Consider the following 21,710-nt stretch of genomic DNA (forward strand, 5'->3'; position numbering starts at 1 on the left):
TTTGAATTAAATGATGAGAAGCAATAAGGTGATGCCGTCTATACCACACAAATTTCCTAGAAAGTGCCTCTATACTTATTTGCCACAGACATGGTGTAATACAAGGCAAAACTTAATACTTTGTTGTCTGTGCCCTGTGGTGCCTCTTGTAATTTGTTGGCAATAGGCTCATATTATATAGTTTTCCAAATACATTAAAAATATATACTGATACCTATATGGTTTGTTAATAATAAACTACTGCGGAGTTAAGTGACATTAAAATGTATTCAAGCGACGAATATAACGAAGTAAGAACTATCACCATATTTTAGTTTAGTACATAACCTATTATTTTACTGATTATAAGGTTAAGGAAAACAGTACTTTACTAAAAAAAACCTATTTTATTTGAAATTTGGTTATTTTTCTACAAAACAATACCATGTTTTGTGTGTTAGTTACGACTAACTGTGAATGTTAACATTTATCATTGTAACTTACCAAAAAACGAAGTTATACTTTCACGTCTGGAAACATATTTAAATTTTTATAAAAGAATTATGTAAAACAGCATACGATATGTTAAATATTATTATCTTAACTTATTTCGGAAACACCGTCTTTAAAAGTTTAGATCGCCGACTCTGCCGCGTATAGAGCGAGAGTGCTAGTTTGTTCCATAATAATATGTAATAATTAGTACTAAATTAATATAAATTTAAAGATTTAGTAAAAAAAGTTGTAAAATATTTTGAAATAATATTATATTGTTACAGGGTGGGTATGAATCCCATGGGGACTATGAACCCCATACTGGAGATCCCCAATATGATCTTGACCATGACAGATCATATTATCAAATGCCAGAAATGGTATGTATTTTAAAGAATTTTAAAAGCATAATATTAAACTTATAAGTGAGTTACAACATCTATTGTATAGTTCTATATAATAGACATCTATTGTATAGTTCTTTATAATAGTGTAGAAAAATTCACACAGATTTTACTGTATCAGGTTTCATGTATGTTGTATTTTTTCTGAATAATTATATGTAACACCAATATTACAGGTTCAAAAATTCCTTATCTACTTCAGAAATATGATAAATGAAGGTGTAACATACGAAATTCTGAATCTTTATGAGAATACCTTTCCCAAACTTACTGAAAAACATTTTGAAAGTACTCCATGGCCTGATGAAAAGGAAGTAGCATCAATTGTTGATAATGATCATGTAAGTGTTCAAAGTTACATTTATTCATTTAGTTGCTTCAAATTGAAGATATAGATAGATACATTGTGTTAACATGTATTAACTCATTTATATTATGGATTAATATTGAGTGTATATACCTACCTATAAGTAACAACAATCTGTAAATAAGTCTGCATAATGAGTTTCCCACTTCAAGTCTAAAACCACAACACAACAATTAAATTCACTCTCTCCTATAAATATAAAACAATTTTTCTCAATAATTTAATTTAAAGGTAACTTTTTCAGGTATTCATGATTCTCTACAAAGAATTGTACTTCCGTGATATTTACGCACGTGTCCCAGGTGGTCCAAAACCAGAACAGAGATTTCTTTCTTTCTATAATTACTGTGATCTCTTCAATTATATATTGTCTGCAGAGACACCAGTACCGTTAGAATTGCCTGACCAGTGGTTGTGGGAATTGATTGATGAGTTTGTGTACCAATTCCAATCTTTTGCTCAGTACAGGTAAGCTTAAAAATTGATATTTACACTTCAAAGGGAGAGGCCTACCTAAATAGTTCAGGTTTCTTTAAAGAAGCTGGAGTGACTGGGATATCTGGTGAAGCTAGGTGTCCTTATCTAATTACACAAAAATCAACACACCTACAGCTAGGGCAAATCAATAGAATCATATCAAATTGGTAACTGTGCATAATATAGCATTTATTTACATAACCAGAGCACTAGGAACAACATATCAGACCTAACAGACATCCCAAACTCTTCGACACAGAACTCAATTACTTTGGTGTGATTCTAGACGGCAAACTACTGTGATACAAACTAAATAAAGCAGCGATCACCTAAAATAACATTATGGGCTTAATTAGGCCGATGCTTACTTATGGAGCTTTCATTTGGTGGCCGAGATCGGAACACCGAACGGCAATCACGAAACTTCGAGCAAGCTTTCCCAGGCTCGCCACCAGCCTTTGCAAACAACGACAACAGCAGAGATTGCACCCTTACACCTCAGCACTATAGCCATCAGACTTATATATAGATTTATAGCCGTGCCATGTTATAGGATCAACAAATTTTCTAACAGGAAATATCATGTACAAATGAGAGAAGAGGAACATGATCAATTGACCCTGAATGAGCTTCGATTAACGTAGCCACTAATGGCTGAACAGGGTGTGGCTTCGACGCTGCATATTTTTTTTTTGATCTCAACATCAATACATTTATTTACATTCAGGCACACAGCTGGATCTTCCAATGTGAATAGGTCGCTCTAATCGAAGCAGCCAGAGTAGAGTACAGTAGTTAGAAATTGATCTTGCCCGCTCTACGCCCTTGACTTGCGAACTGGTAGTAAATGTAAATTTAGAATTAATTTAACTTTTCTGACTTTCATAAGTGTACTTGTTTACCTATATGAATAAAGTTATTTTGACTTTCATAACTTCAATATGAAGTAAGAGTTTCTGGGCTGGTGGCGTAAGAAAATAAAAAAGCGAAGAACAAACTAATACTGGCGTGTCACCATGCACTGGAGGCAATAACCCTGACAAACAAATACTGATACTGGTTAACATAAAGGACATAGTGGATCTCTCAGCAATGATGCTGTCGACGTGCTTGCAAAAAGATTATGAAAGAGGATCCGGAAGGACAGAACCCGCTCATTCCCTTGGCATTCTCGCAAGTGCGAACAGAACTCCAACAATACCGGTGGTCACAAAACGCGAACTGCAGACAGTCCTAAATGGCACTGCCAACAGAAAACCCTAGTGGCAAAACAACTTCTAAGCCACAACACAGCTGCTCTCAAAATAATGATAGGCAGAAATACGGGCTACGGTCACCTTAACAAACATTTCATTATGCTTGGCGCGACATACAGTCCCTTGAGCAAAGGCTTCAGCGCAGAGGACTCAGTCACCAACGTATTTCGGGAATGCGTTACTCGTAGCAGTGAGGTCACTCTGTAGCTGTGAGTGCCTACGAAACTTCACAGCTTAGGAAGGACTCCATTATCAGCCAGGACTTAACTTCCAACGGCACAAATGGGCGTCTAAGTGCGGAAACTGAGTCGACACTTCATACATACATACAAACGAGTCAGGTCGATAAATACATTGGGGTGTCTGGCTATAAAATAGCAAGATGGAGGAAAATATTAATAGGAAACATGGAATTATCGTAATACAACAGATACAGAGGCTTAAGTTCTAGTCTTAAAAAGTCTCTTTCTTTTAGGCTTACAGTTAAAACAAATTTGAGCTAATAATTCTTAAAACCCATATTAATTTTTTTTTAGGTCTCGTACTTCCAAACTGAGCCCTGCTGAAATTGAAGCCCTCAACACTGATAATAAAGCTTGGAATGTTCTTTGTATTCTGAATGTTTTGCATTCTCTTGTAGACAAGTCTAACATCAAACGTCAACTTGAGGTACTAATTCTTGTATTGAAAATGTTTTAAAAGATACTATGTATGTATATTTTGGTAGCATATATGAAGTTTTAGGTATTAGCTGACACTGTAACCCCTACAATGTCTAGACTTCGATGAAAGCTCGGAACCTTTTAGTGATACTTATTTTATAGACTATGTACGTCAAAAATGTAGTAGATATAGTTCGCGTAAGTCTAATTGCTCAAGCTTACCTGGAAATCTCTGAGAACTTTAAGTAAACTTGAATAAATCCAGCATATAGCTAGTTAGACAAGGTGGTTTGTATTGATGGCTATATTCTTTCTAATATTAATATATAAATTAATTGTTTGGTTAATGCATAAATGCCGCAGAAAATAAGTTAAAAGGTTATTCCAAATTTACTTTTTTGCAGGTGTATGCTGCAGGCGGCGACCCAGATTCAGTGGCTGGTGAATTCGGCCGACACTCGCTCTACAAGATGTTGGGATACTTCTCTCTGGTGGGATTACTCCGCTTGCATTCATTGCTTGGAGACTACTACCAGGCTATAAAGGTAAATATTTTTTCCGTCATGAGTAATACAATTAGGCTGAATTTGTTAAATAATATAGAAGATTCGGTTTTTATTCAATACTAGCGGACCCCACAGACTTCTTTCTGTCAAAAAGATTTGAAATGTGGCAGTTTTTTGTTCCTACCAATTTTATAGTCGGCGCAAAACAATCTCACGGCAGAACCATCACCCTGATGATAGGCCGATGTGTGAGGTTCAGCTCGGGTGACCAAAGTATCTTCGCTTCCACGAACTTTGGCCACTCTTCTGTGGCCCACTGAAAAACCCCAACTGGGATGTCTGCTAGAGGGCTTCAAACTAATACGGGAACTAAGGGTTCAAACCTGATTGGAAAATAATCTAAAAGGACAGTGTGAACTTAAAAGTGACAAATATTTTCCTATTAGTATGTATTCAAATAATTTTGTTCAGATCGGGATCTTAAATTAATAATTCAAAAATTAAATCCTTTTTTTAACGCATATTCTTTGAAAGATGTAATGACGTGAAAACATGCATTTTATATCGCATGCCGAAACTAAAATAAAAGAAATAATATCGCGAAGCCAACCAAATTAACAATAAGTAATAATTAACAATTGAATAGTCAAAAAATTATTTTTTTCTATTCAATTTGGTTGGGTTCGCGATATTATCACTTCTTGTGTTTCGGAACGCGACATTGCTTAGACAACAGTGAGTGCTTGTAATTTAATATGAACTTTATTGAATAGCAATAAAGATCAAATTGACTCTACATTTTATTTACAAAACGTTTGTATGGTAAAAAGAAAACGGCTGTTTTAGGGTTTTCAGAGAAATTTTTAGATTTTTTCTCGCCGTAAAAACCATCCTTAGACTTCAACGAACATTTAAAAAAAGAATTGGTACAATTGGTCCAGGCGTTGTAGAGTTATGCGCTTACCAACACATTTTGCGATTAATTTTTATATTATAGATTAAGGTAGGTAGGTAATAAGTCAAGCAAATCCCGAATATATGTATTTCTGTAGCAGCGTTAAATATACACTGTGGTTAAAGTAACTAACTATTACGATTCAATTGAAATTATTATACAATTTGTGCTTTATTTTTTTTGTTCTATTCGGGCAAAAATTAGTTTTTTGTTGGAACTGGCCATTTACATACATCTATATTATAGTGTTAAAGTTTATGTGCAATCACTGATATAATCTGTGTAACATAAGTCTGATACCGGTGATTCACTTAAGAATATACAAAATTGATCAATTTATTTCAGGTGTTGGAAAACATTGAGTTACACAAAAAGTCCCAGTACTCCCATGTACCGGCTTGCCAGATATCCACATCCTACTATGTAGGTTTCGCCTACATGATGATGCGTCGTTATGCTGATGCCATTCGAACTCTTTCCTCTGCCCTGCTTTATATGCAACGTACGAAGCAGCTGTTTTCATCTCGTTCCTACCAAAACGACCAGATTAACAAACAGACAGAGCAGATGTACCATCTCCTTGCCATCTGTTTGGTGTTGCATCCACAGTGCGTCGATGAGTCCATACAGCAGGTCAGTATTGTATGACTAGCATTAACAATTGAGTTTTTAAGTGTACATTTCTCAAAAAAAAAAAATTATGATAGTCATTTTCCATATCGACACCAACACATAAGTACAAACATACAGTTGGATTACCATAGACAATACATGATAGAGTTAAGGAATAGGCAACCAAAGCCCAATCTCATTTATATGTTAATGAGTCAAGCCTGTACATTTTCATTTTTCTATAAGATTGGCATATACTTAAATCATACATCGAAGTTACGCTCCGAGAGTATAGCTAGACGTTCTAGCATTATAACCATTCATTTAGCATATTAATCCTAAGTATTTATTATTTTGTTGCAAGTGAGTGATTAATATAGAGTGAAAATAAAATTATCTATTTTGCAATGATGCAGGCAGTTTTATACACTGCAATTGTCTTTATTTATTGTTATTTCAGATTTAATAATAAAAATGTCCTTACGGAAACAATAATATCTTTTTGTAAACTATGTAACTGAAAGATTGGAAAGAAATTTATAATTTACATGATATCGTTATCAGGTGCTACGCGAGAAGAACTACCACGAGAAGATGTTCAAGATGCAGTATGGGGATTTGGGTGAATTCGAAAGTTGCTTCACAATGGCTTGTCCTAAGTTCCTCTCGGCCTGCCCCCCTCCTATTGAGCCTGGTTCCAACTATGGAAGAGATGCTGTTAAGCATCAGACACAAGTCTTCATGGATGAGGTAGTTTTTATTATCGTGTAATGAGTTAACAGGAATGGTAGTATTGTAAAGTAATGCTCAACTCCAAGATTACAGCAAGAAAAAAATAGTACATATCAATATTCCTGACTACATTTTGCCACCTTATTAAACTAATTAAAGCTAATCCCTACATCTATATAACTATTTGAACTGTAGATGTTTTAATGGTATTTTTGCAAATATAGTTGTAAAATTCTGATGTCTTGGCTATTCTGCCATTAAATTAAAAGCCCGATTGTACAATCTGTATGCCTATGTTAAATGCGATTCTAAATTAATAAACGAATTGTGGATATTTTAATTCATTTACACAGAATGAAAGTTACTTATAGAATATTACTTCCTTCCTTTATATTAATAAAGGACTTGAATTTTGTATGTATCTGAAACTACTTAACCACAGGATACGTTTCTCAGGCAGGAGGCTCACCTGATGTTAAGTGATACAGCATACCACGTAAGAAAACGTGTTTAAAAGAGGTTTTCCTTTTTAAGGTTCGCCAGCAAAAAATGTTGCCAACTATTCGGTCTTACTTGAAGTTGTACACAACTTTGCCCCTCGCGAAGTTAGCTGTCTTCATGTCAGCGGCGAGAGGCGGAGATCGTGAGGCAGCGCGGGAGCAGGCTGCTCTAGCCATACATTTGCTCTGCTTCAAACATAAGATGAAGAATGTTGTGTGGACTAAAGGACCCAGTGGTCTTGATGGAAAGTTCCAGAGTGGCTCAGAGGTAATTCAATTATAACATAATGACAGTTATATAGAACTAAGTTCATAATGTATGATTTTAGTTAGATATGCTTCAATAAGGGGTTATCTTTTCTGTGCTTATTATTCAAATCTATAAGTAGTAAATTAATTTCAAGTTCTGTGAAACCAGTGTCATGCATGTTGTAATACAGGCCTTAATTTATTCATTAAACTTTAGGTCAGCCTTACGCCTTGTCAATTATTGTAATTGACGCCGAGTATTTCAATTATTCAACATTAAACACTCGTTGTTGTGTAAAGATGTTCTTCTAAAACAGTAGTTGAACATAATGAAAATTTTAGTGTCCATTTTAAAATAGCAAGTTTTATTATTTCAGTTGGATTTCTACATTGACAATGACATGATACACATTGCTGACACAAAAGTGGCTCATCGTTATGGTGACTTCTTTATTCGTAAGCTTCTGAAGTTTGAAGAACTCAACCGGAAATTGCACCATATTAAGATTTAATGTGCATTTTTATATGAAATAAACACAAACTAATATTGTAGTATATTTTTAATTGACCTTAACAATTAAAGGCACAAACTTTCGATTTCTTTTATAAAACTTTTTGGGCTCATCTATTTTAAATGTTTCCCTTTGCACAGTCTCTGGGTGAGGCTCTTGGAACTGCTTCCAGGGATCCTCAATTTTCAATGTATCCTCAATATTCACTTCTGTTAACCATTTACTATAACTTTTACTGAATCCATTGTATGCAGAAACAAAAACACTGTTATTTTGTTTTTGTTTGTACTGAAAAAATATGTTATATTATAAATAATGCACTTAATAAATTTATAATTGTGAATATAAAAAAATTAAAACCTTTTTTACTATTACTTCACATTTTTCATTGAACAATTCTATATGTTTCATAAATATATCATTGGGTTTTAAATTCTCCTGTTTTACAATATCCATTACATACAAAATATATCCAAATTTAAAGTTTGCTGTCCCATGCCTTAGTAGGGTGCCTAAAATCTGGATGTTAACTCTGAAACAATTTTAACAACCATTGCCTTTTTAATACAAAACATATAAACAATTAAAATAATATTTTTTGCCTTAAGATGTATATAGTAAATGCATATACAAAAATATATCCCTATTGTTTGATATATTATCTTCCACAATCTTGTGTTATTTTAAAAGAAATAATCATATATGTATTTTCTATTTAAAGCATAACAGTTTACTACTTTTGAAAGGACACTTATTAAAAAGTAAATAATTCATACTTAAGTTGTTTCTCTTTCATCTCATTTAAAAGTTTTTCACCGTCTTCTTTTGTTTTGCAGGCCATTGCCAGAATGCCATAAGTCATTATATTAACTTTTAATCTATGTTTTTTATTAGGAAGTCTGTTTCTTCTTTTGGACTCCTTTTCAATAATTTCCTTAACTGCCTGAAACAAAAAGATAATAAGTGTTCTTATGGTCCCACATGTAATAGTGCACCACTATTTTTTAACATGAGTTAGAATTTTTAGTTTATTGCTGTACTCATTATGAAAAATAATACTTACAAATGCATTGTCATAATGTAATCTTAGACACCTTTTTTTAATGAGCATATTGTAAAATTCTATATCGGGTAGTAATTTCATTGACTTAATGGTACATAATACTTTATTTTCAGCTTCTATATTATTTTCAATAACTTCTAGCATTTGTGTGAAGATTTTAATATCAGGCTTTACAGAATAAAATGTCATTTGTTCTAAAAAATCATCTTGGCCTCCTACAATAGCAAATTTGTCTTGCACTGTGTTTACCTCTTGCAGTCCATAAACTTGTTCTAGTTGTAGAGTTTGTGAAAGTAAATTTGGGACACTTTGATTAGTTATGCTGGGTGTGTTCTGTGTAACAAATCTTAAAGTAATACTGTTTTCTTTAGTCTGTCTTGTATTATCTTGCTCTTCATTTAATGGTATTGATAAAAGTTCATTTGCACTCTGATCATAAGTATTTTGTAGCTTAATGTCAGATGAGGGTGATAATAATTTTATCTCATCTTTTGAAGGTTTCTCTTTACTTGAGTCTATATGGAGAGGCTTATTAGATTTATTATTAGCTTGAGGTATTGTTGCTTGAATAATATTTATTAATTCTTGAATGTCTTCTTTACATCCTAAATTGCATTCTTTTACACATTTTAAAATAAGATTGAATGAATAAATGTTGGGTTTCTCTCTTAATGTTAACATTTTCCTCCAAACAATAAGAGCATGTCTTAATCCCGATTCTTTATCTGTGATACAGGCATGTAAAAGGTGATTGAAAGTATGGACTCTAATCTTTATTTTCTTTGAAATCATTTCATCTACTATTTTAAAGGCCATAGGTAAATCACCACATCTACCAAATGCCTTAATCATTACATTATAGTTTGTTAAATTAGGTTCAATACCTTTCTCTATCATGAGATTTCTTAAATTTCTTGCATATTTGAGACCATTTTCTTTCCAAGGACTGTTCATACAGGCCTCAAATAAACATGTATATGTGTCGCCTGTTGGTTTAAGTGCCCTCTTTTTCATGTCATTGTATAATTTGAAGGCTCTCTTTGTATAACCAACTTCAGCACAAGCACCAATCAAAATATTATAAATGTAATTTTCAGGTTTAACTCTATCTTCTTTTAGCATTCTTACTTCTAATACATCTAAAGCTTCCTTTATTCTCTTATTTTGTACATATTGCTTGATAATGTCACTATATTGTTTTATTGTTAACTGTTGCGATTTCAATGGGCGACTACTTTGAAAGTTTTCTTCTTGAATATCTCCTTCATCTTCAATTACTTTATCTTTAATAATTGGTATTTTTGAAATAGTTCCAAAAGTATCCGGGTCTTCCAGGTAGGTTACATTATTTTCTGTTTTAAAGGTTTTAGTAGCACTGGTGGGCTCTTTTTCTGTAATATTAAAAGAATTGTGACGAACGAAAGATATTATCGTTTTATTCCTTGAAATATTTTTTACTAAGTTTAAACATCGCAGAGCCATTTCTTTTTTGTAATATTTTTATTTTGCTACCAAAAATTATATATATAATCTTGAAAACCCACAGACGAAATTAAAGCATAGAGTACATCATATATATAGTATATAAGATCACCCTAGCGATGGAGATATATAACTATTGCCATTATATATCAAAAATAGGTGTGCTGAGTAATATAAGCTACCAAAACGTATGCATAGAAAATTAAATTTTAATCGACCGATTTTACTACACTATTTACAAAAGGATTATTGCACTAAAACATTGAGCATAATATATTTTTTAATTAGTATATATATAATAATGGGAGTAAAGGAAATTAATAAAATATTATTTATTACTTTTGTTTTTTTCTTCATATATTGAGAAACACAGGTTTCTTATATTATTAGTTACTGGCATACATTGAATATATATATATATATATATATATATGGCTTGTTTATAAATAAAAAAAATCCTTTTATTTCTTACTTACTTACATACGCGAATGCACCATCCATACTCTTGCGTTGCGTGTCACCTCGTGGAAAGTGTGGATGGGAGTTTAGACCGGGCTTGTATGTCATTTGATATTATTTACTGACGATTTAGGGATAAATATACACTGACAATAATAAAGACGTGGCTTTGGCCTTTAAACTACCAAAATTCTCCAATTATTACCACGAACAAGACCTGGCTGTATGGGCTAAAGTCCTATGCCATTTCCATTAGGGACAAATTAATATCATCATAATTACTGACAAATGACAACACTTATTTTGAGCTTTGACATTGCTACTCACGTGTTGGAAAGTGCTCTTTTATTTTATATATAAAACTTTATATATTCTGAATAATTAGTTATTTTACTACTTGTGTAGGAAATAAAAATTTCAGAAATGTCAATGGAAAATGAAGAACCAATGGAAGCAAGTTCGTCTGAAAGTGAGGATGATGAAATGGACGAAAAATCTGATACCGACGACGATCGTCCCAAAACATTCCTTCCTGGTCAAGAACTCAAAGAAGATGAGCAGCTGGTATGTGACCAGTCTGCGTATGTTATGTTGCATCAGGCCCAGACCGGAGCTCCGTGTCTAAGCTTCGATATTATACAAGATAATCTAGGAAATGATAGACAGCAATTTCCGATGACGGCGTATCTCGTCGCCGGTACACAAGCACAAAGCGCACACCTTAATAAGTATATACTTTTTGTAAAAAAATTATTTCATCTTGTGCTTCTTAAGGCTAATAACTTTTACATTAAGTATTCTAGTGTTCAAAATGTCAAACCTACATCAAACTTCAAAAGGAGAGGATGAAGAATCAGAAAGTGAAGATGACGATGATGAGGAAGAAGATGAAGAACAGAAACCAGAAATGACATTTGCTGTCATTAAAAACCAAGGCTGTGTCAATAGGATAAGGGTATGTTTTTAATATTAATACATAAACATAAGAGTTGTTCTATTATTTAACTACAGGAAATATGACTTCCCATTCTTGAAGGCTTAACTTTAGGATCTTAGGCAATATTTTAATGTTATGTAAAAATTTATTGTCCTTAAGGTAAATTACAACAACCCTGTTGCCTATTTTTACTAAAATGTAATAAACAATGTTTTTGTTCCAGGCAACTAATTTTAAAAATTCTGTGTTAGCAGCAAGTTGGTCTGAACTGGGGAGAGTTGATGTATGGAATATAACACAGCAATTGCAAGCCGTTGATGAACCAGCATTACTAGAAAGATACAATCTTGATACAGTAGCTAATCCTGTTAAACCTTTATACTCTTTTAATGGCCATCAGCTAGAAGGCTTTGGATTAGATTGGTGCCCAACTGAGCCAGGTGTAAGTTGCTGCATATGTTTTATGATGGGGTGGAAAATATTATTTTATTCTTACAACTTATAACTCTATTTAGAATTAAGATTTTAAATTGTCTATAAAATTACAGGTATTAGCAACAGGAGATTGTAGAAGAGACATCCACATATGGAAACCGAATGAAGCTGGAACATGGACAGTAGATCAAAGGCCTCTAGTTGGACATACAGGCTCAGTTGAAGATATCCAATGGTCTCCTAACGAAAGGTTTTTTATTTATTTATACATATAATTTGACCTTGATCCACTATTTTAATAAATAACAATTTAATGCTAAATTAATTTTAAATAAGTTAAATTTTTGTTTTTAGGAATGTATTGGCAACTTGTTCAGTGGACAAAACAATTAGGATATGGGACACAAGAGCAGCCCCTAGCAAAGCATGCATGTTAACTGCAGAAAATGCTCATCAAAATGATGTGAATGTAATATCATGGAATAGTAAAGAACCATTTATAGCCAGTGGTTAGTATACCTGTACAAAAATTTAAATTTGATAGCAATGACTGTGATGTATGCTCTTAACAGTGCTTACTGGTTGTCTGGATGTTTCATTAACATACCAAAATTTCTTAAATCACTTTGGCATTTTAAGATGCCTGGCTTAAAACTCATAACAAATAACCAAACAAAACTAAATACAATACCAGATGAAACCATATAATCACACATGTAATATACAGTATAAACTCTATATAACGACATTGAAGGGACTGTGCATTTTATGGCATTATATAGTTGCAGTCTAATTAATAAATAAATCTTAATAGAGAGAAGAAAAATGTATAGATAATTTATGAGTCTACATGTGCAAGCAATCCCAACTTGTAAACAAGAAATTGAATTTATTAGTTGAGTTTATTACGGGCTAGGATAGTAAAGCATCAAAAGAGCATAGTCAGCTGTCTACACTTTTTGATTTGTTTTAGCAACTCAAAATGTATTTTGTATTGTAGAGTGTATCATTGTATGGAAGTCAAGCTAAACCAACCAAAGTGAGTTGATTTCAACGGTTAAGGAAGTTTTTCTTTTTAATTAAAACTTTCCTTTTATAGGTGGAGATGATGGAGTCTTACATATATGGGATTTAAGACAATTCCCTACTGCCCCAGTTGGTACATTCAAACACCATACAGCACCAATAACCTCTGTAGAGTGGCATTGGACAGAAGCTTCTGTTTTGGCATCTTCTGGTGAAGACAATCAGGTAGCCTTCTGGGACTTGGCTGTTGAACGAGATGACAATGAAGTTGTTGAGGAGGAATTAAAGGTGGGAATAATCATTAAAAAAATAGGAAGTGTTGTAAACATAGAATATTACTACCAGAATTTGAGTTTTCAAATTAAAATACATAAGTAATATTGATTTCTTCAAAATTGCTAATAATAACCACACAGAATAGCCTAAATAGCTATTAATAGATAATACTTTATAATTAAATAATTATAAAGTATTGAAATAAGTATAGTAGTAAGAAACTGTGAATCTATGTTGAATCTAACTTATTTTTTTGATTACAGAACTTACCACCGCAACTACTTTTTATACATCAAGGACAGACAGACATTAAGGAACTTCACTGGCACAAGCAGATACCTGGAGTGATGGTTACAACTGCACATACAGGATTTAATATATTTAAGACTATAAGTGTATAATATAAAATAAAGACTAAAATTGTTAAAGTTTTTTGTTTATATCACAGTATTGTCTTGAACATTAGTGATAAAAAACTTTCTGTATAAAAAATTAGTCTTCATGATTTAGATTAAATGATTTAACAGGTATAAACCATAGCCAAATTAACCAAATGGCGTATTGTTGGCCTCCCATGTGGACAATTCTGAAATGAAGTTGTAGTAATTAATGAACTTTAATGCATTTTTAATAGTAATATAAAAAAAAAATTAGGAAACTTTTACTTTTGAAAAGCAATATCACAGGATCAGAATCATAATGTTATCAGATTTTTTTGGTAAAATCACTTAAATAGATGAACATCAAACTCATTTATTTTATTTTAAGTAATTACTAATCATTCGGTCTAAGATAGATCTTATGAATTGCTAACATAAAGTAATCATAAATTTTAGTATACAAAACCTAGAGCATTCTGTTGAGATATTTGGAACAAAGTTTAAGATAGATAAACGGATGAAAATAACACTATGACAACCAAGAGACCATAAAAGAAACAGCAGTAGGCCAAGGAAGGGAAGAGAGGAAATCATGGAAATGGCTGGAAAGACTAAGACCTGGACGAGATTGGTATACAATAAGGAAAAATGGAGATCAATGGGGAGGCCTTCGCCCGCAGGCACACAGAATCTGTAACCGTAGATTAAGAAAGAAATTAACTTGTATAATGTATATACATATTTTGTATCTCTGACATAAGTCTGTAAATAAATAAGATAGAACTGATTATTACCCAGGGCTTGTCGATTTCTGACATGTGATCAATCAATTGTTTCATATCCGCCTTGCTAAGAGCTGTGCCTATCATGACAGACTTTCTGCAAGCTCGCGACGCGAACATGGCTCTTACTCTGCTAGGCCTACAGTATTCTGATGGAGATTCCTGTAAAAGGCAGAAAATCTATTTAATTAAGTTCTTATTGTACGATAGTTTCATAAATAAATAAAACTGGCCATTATGGTGGTGGAAACAATAATTTTAATTAATAGCCAATATAATATAATTTATGCTCCTGTAATATAAGTAAAACCAAAAAAGTATGTGTAAAATGAACATATACAGGTGGTAAATTTCTAGACTGGTAAAAGACTGATCACCTAGTGTTTTAAAATGATATCAATTATTTTCAAACCTTTAGCATGAATAAAAGCTCTTCAATATCATCCTTGCCAAATATCCAATTCTTAGACATTGGTAATGTTAATAATTTAACTCTTTTGGTTACGGGAGCGTTTTCTTCAATATCAAACGTAAAACCGTTTTTTTTAAATATGTCTAAATTATCCATTAATATTTCCTCATTGACACCAGTGAGCTCAAGCTGTTGAGGGCTAAAAATTTAATTATATTTTTTAATTGAAGGCCAACCATTTCTTTACCTTGTTTATAACCTTTATGTAATAAGTCTACTTAGGTAAGCCCCAATTCTGACACTCATGAAAAGGTCAAGGAAAAATTGTACTTAAATTTAAATATAAAAATTTGGTGTTCAGTAGAAAAGTTTGGAGCTTATTTAACTTTTGAGGTAAAACAGCTTCTGCTAAGAAAGTTCTGAATTTAATTAGTAGTTTTAAACTCAGCCATTATTTCTCATCTATTTTTTTTGGGTGTTCATCCTTTCATATCATTAAATATTTCACAAAAATATTAATGATATAGTAATATTATAAATCCTTAAATAGTTTTAGAACTTAAAACTCCTAATACCAGAAAATATAAACTTACATTACCAATTTTTGACTTGTGAGTTCAGTAGTTTTTTGCAAAGTCTCAAAATTATAAATCTCATCGGTAGCATGCTGGTCGATGATGAAAAGGTCATCACCTAAGCGGGTAATGATAAATCCTAGATTGAATTGACCAATCACTTGCATTTCATTAAATGAATGTTTAGATATTTCCCTATTTAATTCTTCTTCACATTTTTTATTAAACACTGGATCAATGCGGCTCTTAAATTTTACTCTTTCAGGTAATTGCTTTTTGCTTTTCATGTTATAAATTTCGGTTAAACATTTAACCTGTTCCAAAGATGTTTTAAAGGTAACAAACTGTTTAGACGTTTTTCCTAAGTCGTTGTGGTCAGTTTTCACTTTTTTAATATCAAAAGTTTTTATTTCTTGCAGTTTCTCTTTAGCAGTTTCCTTATTGGGATCTTTTGTTTTACAGTATATTGTATGCAAATCTTTTGTTATTACATTTGATAGTGTTAAAATTTGTGTTGCTGGTAATTTTTCTGTAGATTCTAAATAAATTATATGTTTTGATACTAGATTATCTTTATTTTCGGGTTTATTAGTACTAGTTGCTTCCAAAAAATCTGAAAGTTTCTTATAATCCTGAACATTATTATTTGATGTTTCTGATGAAGATGGTATAACTTTAACATAGTCTATATCCTGTTTTAGTGTGGCTTTGGGACAATTATTGTTTGAACTTTCTTCACTAAGTTCATTATTAATAGGTATTTCATTATCATTATTTTTATCATCAGTTTCATAAATTCTCTTTATTTTTGGTATCAAACTGTCTGAATTTGATGGTAATTTTCTTTTTAAATCATTGGATTTATCCTTTTCCGATATTTCAGACAAGTTAGTCCTTCCTTCATCATTTTTATTAAATTGTTGCATAAAGGAATTAAAGATTCTAGGTTGGCTTAAATTAGGCACTATCACTTTAGAATGGTCTTCACTAAAAGTGGAATTTAATTTTAATGTACTAGGGATATTCTCAAAAAGTTTTATTAAAGATGCCTTTACAACATCCAAAATGGCCTTTTCCTTAGTAAGAAATACTTTTCTCTTATCTGGAGTTACATTGACATCAACAGTAACTCTATCAATAATTATATTGAGAAACACAAATGGATATTGATTTGAATTATACTGTTTATATATTTCATTGACTAGTTTAATAATTTTTGTTGGCTCACATGGCCTAGAATTGACATAATACAATTGTCTATCTGTACTAGACCTTCCACTTCCATGTTCGCAAGAAGATATAAACCCCTCCAATTCAACTGGGCTTGGAATATTTTTATAACCTTGTGATTTTTGTGATAAAGAAAAGCTATCACTCTGATCATTGTGAGTTTTATTTGCATCAGCATCATTAGAATCTTCAGACAAATCAATTTCAACATCTTCTATTTCAATTGTTTCATTATGTTCTTTCAGTTCTGCTGATAAGCCCTTAAATATGTTTTCTTTGATGTTAGATACATTTTCTGTATTAATTTCTAGTATACTCTGAATTTGTTTATGACCAAAGACAGATGCTATGTTGTCTTTATATGATTGTGAACCTGTAGTTGCTAGTACAACTGATTTTGAGTTTGATTGTGTCTGATTACTGCAAGTGATTCTGAAAATGTTATGTAAATGTGAAATGAAAATTAGATAAAAATTATTTAATTGTTCTTAAACAACTTACTTAACTCCTTTTGATATACAACAGTATGCATACAATAAATTAGTCATCTTATTAAATTCCCTTTTAGAATTTTTATGAAATTCTTTTTGTCTTACAGGTAGAGAGGTAAACAGATTTGTTAATGTAACAGTAGTTCCTACTTGTCTTGAGCATGGTGTTTTACTTAAAATATTGCCTTTGTTATCATACTGTATTTTAGTTGCTGCAACAATATTTTAATTAAATAGTAAGATATAACTATGTATTATTAAATTAAAAATTAATGTTTTAATTACCATAGCTACTTGTATGATGTCTAGTGATAATTGTAAGATTTGCCAATGAGCAAAGAGAACTCAAAGCTTCTCCTCTGAAGCCAAAGCTAGTAACTCCAAGTAGATCTGAGTAGTCATTTAACTTTGAAGTATGATATTTCAGTGCTGTAAAAAAAAACAAATTAGCATAAAATAATATATCAACAATAAATTTAAATAAATTAGGTACTATTACAAGCTAAAATCTTACTTAAAGCAGCCATATTATCTTCAGTTACTCCAGAACCATTGTCAGAAACTTCTATAAGATCTATACCATAGTTCTTAAGGCGAATATCAACATTTGTTGCCCCAGCATCCAGAGAATTTTCTAAAAGCTCTTTCACAGCAACCGCTAAGCTAAGAACAACCTATAGGCATAACATTTAAGTAAGGGTTACCTAAATTGTTTAAAATCTATAAAAATTAAATTAAAAAATCAACATTTTACGTTCATACCTGCCCAGAACATATTTTATGCACCGTATCCCTGTTTATAGGTTTTATATTTTCTTGATTCATGATTAACAAAGTTCAAAAAACGTTTTCTATTTATCTATATATAATAAAAGATTTGATTTCCTTAGAAAAAATAGTCAATAGAATCTCGATTCTCGCGCGCCGCGCCCGAACATCAAATTACAAAATTCTAAATATTCACAGAGCAGAGTAGTAATCCACAGATAATTCTTTAACTGTCTCCAAGACACAATACTACTGTAGTCTTTAGCAGGGAAGTGGGAATAAATAGAGCGTTCCGTCAAATGGACAGTCCACCATACCAAGTGTGCACGACGAGACCTGCTCTTCTGTTAATAATCCTCGACGACGAAAATGTTTCTTTTTTGGGGGACAAATACATTCTCGTAAGAACTGCCCCGCATTTATAATAATAATAATCGTTTATTTTCCAAGTGGTGCAGTGGTTAGATCGATCAATTACAAATATTCGCACAATCAACCATATATAAATAGGCATGCAAATGTCAAATTAATTGTTACAATGTCTTATTATGAATATAAAATAATTTCAAAGTTAAATGATTTACAAACGGTGTCAAATCTATGGTCTAAATAATCGCCTACGCTTAAAGGCACTTTGGCTTTAAAAATTTAATCACCTTTCCCATCAAAGAATTACATAGCAGTGATCTATAACTTTTAGGAACGTGATTTAATAGTTTTATAGTCATTGCGTAACAATTTTTGAAGTGAAATTTCTTTATCGACGTTGAAAAAAATGTACCGTCACATTTTTCGGTTACTCGTCATATTTTACCGTACGCGTTTTCTTGTCGCCACGGTTAATTCGAAGAGATTCGAAGCCGATAGAATAATAACGGTAATAATTATATTACAATTAATGAAACTCTGTATTAATCTTAAGGTAAATTGAAATAATTGTATTATATGGATTTATGTTAATGATTATAAAAGCCTTTTGTTAAACTTAAAAACTAATTTAACTTTATTTAACCAATTTCTGTAAAGTAGATCATAAATTGCACTCCATATGAAATAATGTTTAGACACCCACGAAAATCTACTAACGGTACTTCTGTTCCAACGTGGTTTACAAATTCAGGACAAGTATTGATGAAGAAATTTAATCGTACTTGAAGAGGTTGAATTATATATTGTTGTTGAATCCCAAACACAGCAATCCTGAGTTTTCTTACTTTGGGTTTAGAAGGGGAAGATCTGTGAATAGATAATGAACACATGATTATCATAATGTCGCAGAACCACTTCCGGAAACAGAAAACCAAAACTTGGAGATTTCTTCATCTAATGAAACGGGACCTGTGGTACTTGATAATAGCAGAGAGCTAGAGACCAAGTAACCATCATCACCACCGCCAGAGCCAACACTTCGTAGATCTGGCCGCGTCCGTAGAACACCAGAATTGTTAAAAGTGCGAGAGAAGTTGTTTTAAAATAGTGCGAGAGAATAAATTATCAATTTACACATTTAAATATAATTTAATGGTCATTATTACATATAACAGTACCTGGTTATTATATAGACACCGGACTTCCTTACATTTTTAATTTTTATCTTTTTTTTTCCCTCTTGTTATGGCTTTTATTTATGCCAACTGGGCACAAGGTACTTCGCCAGTGTCGTGTAGATGGAGAAGACACGAAGGAGATTGATCGGTAAAAATAATAATTAAGCTATTTTTTTTATTTTGAATATGCATAAAAAAATAGTTGAAATTGGATTGTTAGTTTTGAGACAGCACAGACAACACAAATATGAGTAAAAGCATTATTAAATACTGTTTACTATTTATGAAGAATTTTTATATATTACACTTTAATTCTACTGCTTTCTATATATTTACATAAAAATCTACAATATGATGAATAATATCCTACATAAAGCGGATAAGTTAGTTTGGGACAATTAAATAGTATGTGAGATACAGTGCCTTCATCCAAGCCACACACACATATATAGTGATCCCTAATCCGGAGCTTGGCTCCAGGGATTAGGGATTAGCATGTCCAAGACGCAGACGCGAGATTGTAGATGTAATCCAGCGATTTGCATTTCGATAATAACAAAACCAGGGTTGTTTTGGTATGTTTGGTTGGATGGAAGCATAAAACTTACCCTTAACCGATTTGGAGTCATTCCAAAATGTCTTCCACGTTCTGTCCAGATATATCTTTGCAAGAGAACAAAGATCCTGAGCTGAATTTTTAAAATGATCTAGAGAACCTGACTCAACAGCTGCTTTGGCACATGAATCAGCAGTCTCGTTCCCTGGGATACCTGAGTGGGTAGGAATCCAAACTAGTATGATAGACAATCCTTTTTGATTACAAGAGAGCAGAGTCTCCCTGATTTTTAGTATAATAGGAAAACGTGATTTGCTACGAAATGGGTTCTCTTTAATGGACATTAAACAACTTAAAGAGTCTGTCAAAATAGCTGTCTGTTGTATGTTATGGGAGTGTGCAAATAGGATTGCTTCCAATATAGCTGTGACCTCTCCTGTGAACACTGAAGACTCGGGAGGACTTTTAAATTTCAGGATAATTCTATACCGAGGAACCCAACAGGCAGCACCAACACAGCCATCTGGAGACAGCTTTGATGCGTCAGTGTAAATAAGAAGATGATTTGACCAATTTTGATTAATATAGCTTTGTAATTTGATGATGGTATCTGGGGCTCCTTTGATCAGACCAAGGTCTGTGATGATGGGAGGTTTGTATACCAGGGCTTTATAAGGAGTAGAATATAGGGGATTTGTTGGAAAAGATATCATGGGGTTAGGGAGGCTGGTGTACTTTAGATAACTATCGAGCAGATAGGAAGAGGAGTTGCGGGTGCAAGGAGCTTGTGATAGTCGGGTTAATCGATGCCAAAGAGGGTGCGATGATATCTGTAACATCTTGCTAACAAAGCCGTCACATAAATACTGCCGGCGGATGTGTAGAGGAGGATTAACACACTCAACCTGCAAAGCATTAGTAGGGGAGGATTTCATTGCACCTAGAATGATTCTTAGGCACCTATACTGAATTTTGTTTAATTTTCCAGCAGCTGATTTGTTAAAGGGATCCAGAACAAACATACAGTAATCCATATGACTACGTACTAAGGCATTATACAATAACTTTAAAGAATAGGGGTGAGCACCCCACCAAACCCCCGCTACTGCTCTTAGTACGTTAATACCTTTTTCACATTTTTTATTGTGTTCAGAGTGGGCAATTCCGTTCAGCCGATTGTCTAAATAAAAACCTAAAATTTTTACTTTATCTGTCAGGTTGATTGCTTGATTTTCAAATGAAATGAGTAGAGTAGGAATGTATCTCTTCCTTGTAAAAACCACTGCCTGAGATTTGCCAGCTGACAGGGGCAAGCCGTGGTCAGACAACCACTGGCCTAGATAATGCAAAGCAGAATTGATACGACAGGATACTTCCCCTATACTGCCTGAGCTGTGATAGAGGACAATATCATCAGCATATTGTAAGATATTGGTTACAGACAGTTCGAGGTCGTGGGTATAAATGCTATAGAGCTGAGAGGGCTGAGAACTGAGCCTTGAGGGAGACCTTTCCAGACTAGTCTGGGGGGAAGAGAGGTATTCTGATGCTTTATCAGAATAGATCTGCAAAATAGCAGATTACA

General features: G+C 32.7%; 4 protein-coding genes across 7 annotated transcripts; 2 read left to right on the forward strand and 2 right to left on the reverse strand.

Moving 5' to 3' along the window:
- Nucleotides 1-114: 114 nt before the first annotated feature.
- LOC123709234 (eukaryotic translation initiation factor 3 subunit L) lies at nt 115-7,746 on the forward strand. The gene is made up of 10 exons (XM_045660370.1): nt 115-290; nt 759-854; nt 1,055-1,219; nt 1,490-1,713; nt 3,515-3,647; nt 4,045-4,185; nt 5,447-5,734; nt 6,278-6,463; nt 6,980-7,213; nt 7,572-7,746. Exons 1-10 carry the CDS (start codon nt 264-266, stop codon nt 7,704-7,706), a joined length of 1,629 nt encoding a protein of 542 aa, XP_045516326.1. The 5' UTR covers nt 115-263; the 3' UTR covers nt 7,707-7,746.
- On the reverse strand, nt 7,737-10,285 carry LOC123709233 (pentatricopeptide repeat-containing protein 1, mitochondrial). Its single transcript, XM_045660369.1, has 4 exons — nt 8,770-10,285; nt 8,483-8,649; nt 8,067-8,238; nt 7,737-7,994 (listed from the first exon to the last, which is right to left on the reverse strand). The coding sequence occupies exons 1-4, from the start codon at nt 10,249-10,251 to the stop codon at nt 7,755-7,757; spliced, it is 2,061 nt and encodes a 686-aa protein (XP_045516325.1). The 5' UTR covers nt 10,252-10,285; the 3' UTR covers nt 7,737-7,754.
- Nucleotides 10,286-11,017: 732 nt separating this feature from the next.
- LOC123709768 (glutamate-rich WD repeat-containing protein 1) lies at nt 11,018-13,811 on the forward strand. The gene is made up of 7 exons (XM_045661308.1): nt 11,018-11,438; nt 11,506-11,665; nt 11,871-12,089; nt 12,196-12,332; nt 12,437-12,591; nt 13,182-13,396; nt 13,648-13,811. The coding sequence occupies exons 1-7, from the start codon at nt 11,134-11,136 to the stop codon at nt 13,783-13,785; spliced, it is 1,329 nt and encodes a 442-aa protein (XP_045517264.1). The 5' UTR covers nt 11,018-11,133; the 3' UTR covers nt 13,786-13,811.
- On the reverse strand, nt 13,805-19,631 carry LOC123709767 (mismatch repair endonuclease PMS2). 4 transcript variants are annotated; one of them, XM_045661306.1, is made up of 9 exons: nt 19,570-19,631; nt 19,109-19,258; nt 17,769-17,928; nt 17,540-17,683; nt 17,265-17,466; nt 15,552-17,195; nt 14,959-15,157; nt 14,559-14,708; nt 13,805-13,970 (listed from the first exon to the last, which is right to left on the reverse strand). In XM_045661306.1, the coding sequence occupies exons 3-9, from the start codon at nt 17,779-17,781 to the stop codon at nt 13,905-13,907; spliced, it is 2,418 nt and encodes an 805-aa protein (XP_045517262.1). In that variant the 5' UTR covers nt 17,782-17,928; nt 19,109-19,258; nt 19,570-19,631; the 3' UTR covers nt 13,805-13,904. The 4 variants fall into 4 exon arrangements, with proteins under 4 accessions (XP_045517262.1, XP_045517261.1, XP_045517260.1 ...); XM_045661305.1 differs by lacking the exons at nt 19,109-19,258; nt 19,570-19,631 and adding an exon at nt 18,017-18,270 and having other exon boundaries at nt 15,552-17,183; XM_045661304.1 differs by lacking the exons at nt 19,109-19,258; nt 19,570-19,631 and adding an exon at nt 18,017-18,268.
- Between the last annotated feature and the right edge of the window lie 2,079 nt (nt 19,632-21,710).

Source organism: Pieris brassicae, chromosome 5, assembly GCF_905147105.1.
Source record: "Pieris brassicae chromosome 5, ilPieBrab1.1, whole genome shotgun sequence".
Taxonomy (NCBI): domain Eukaryota; kingdom Metazoa; phylum Arthropoda; class Insecta; order Lepidoptera; family Pieridae; genus Pieris; species Pieris brassicae.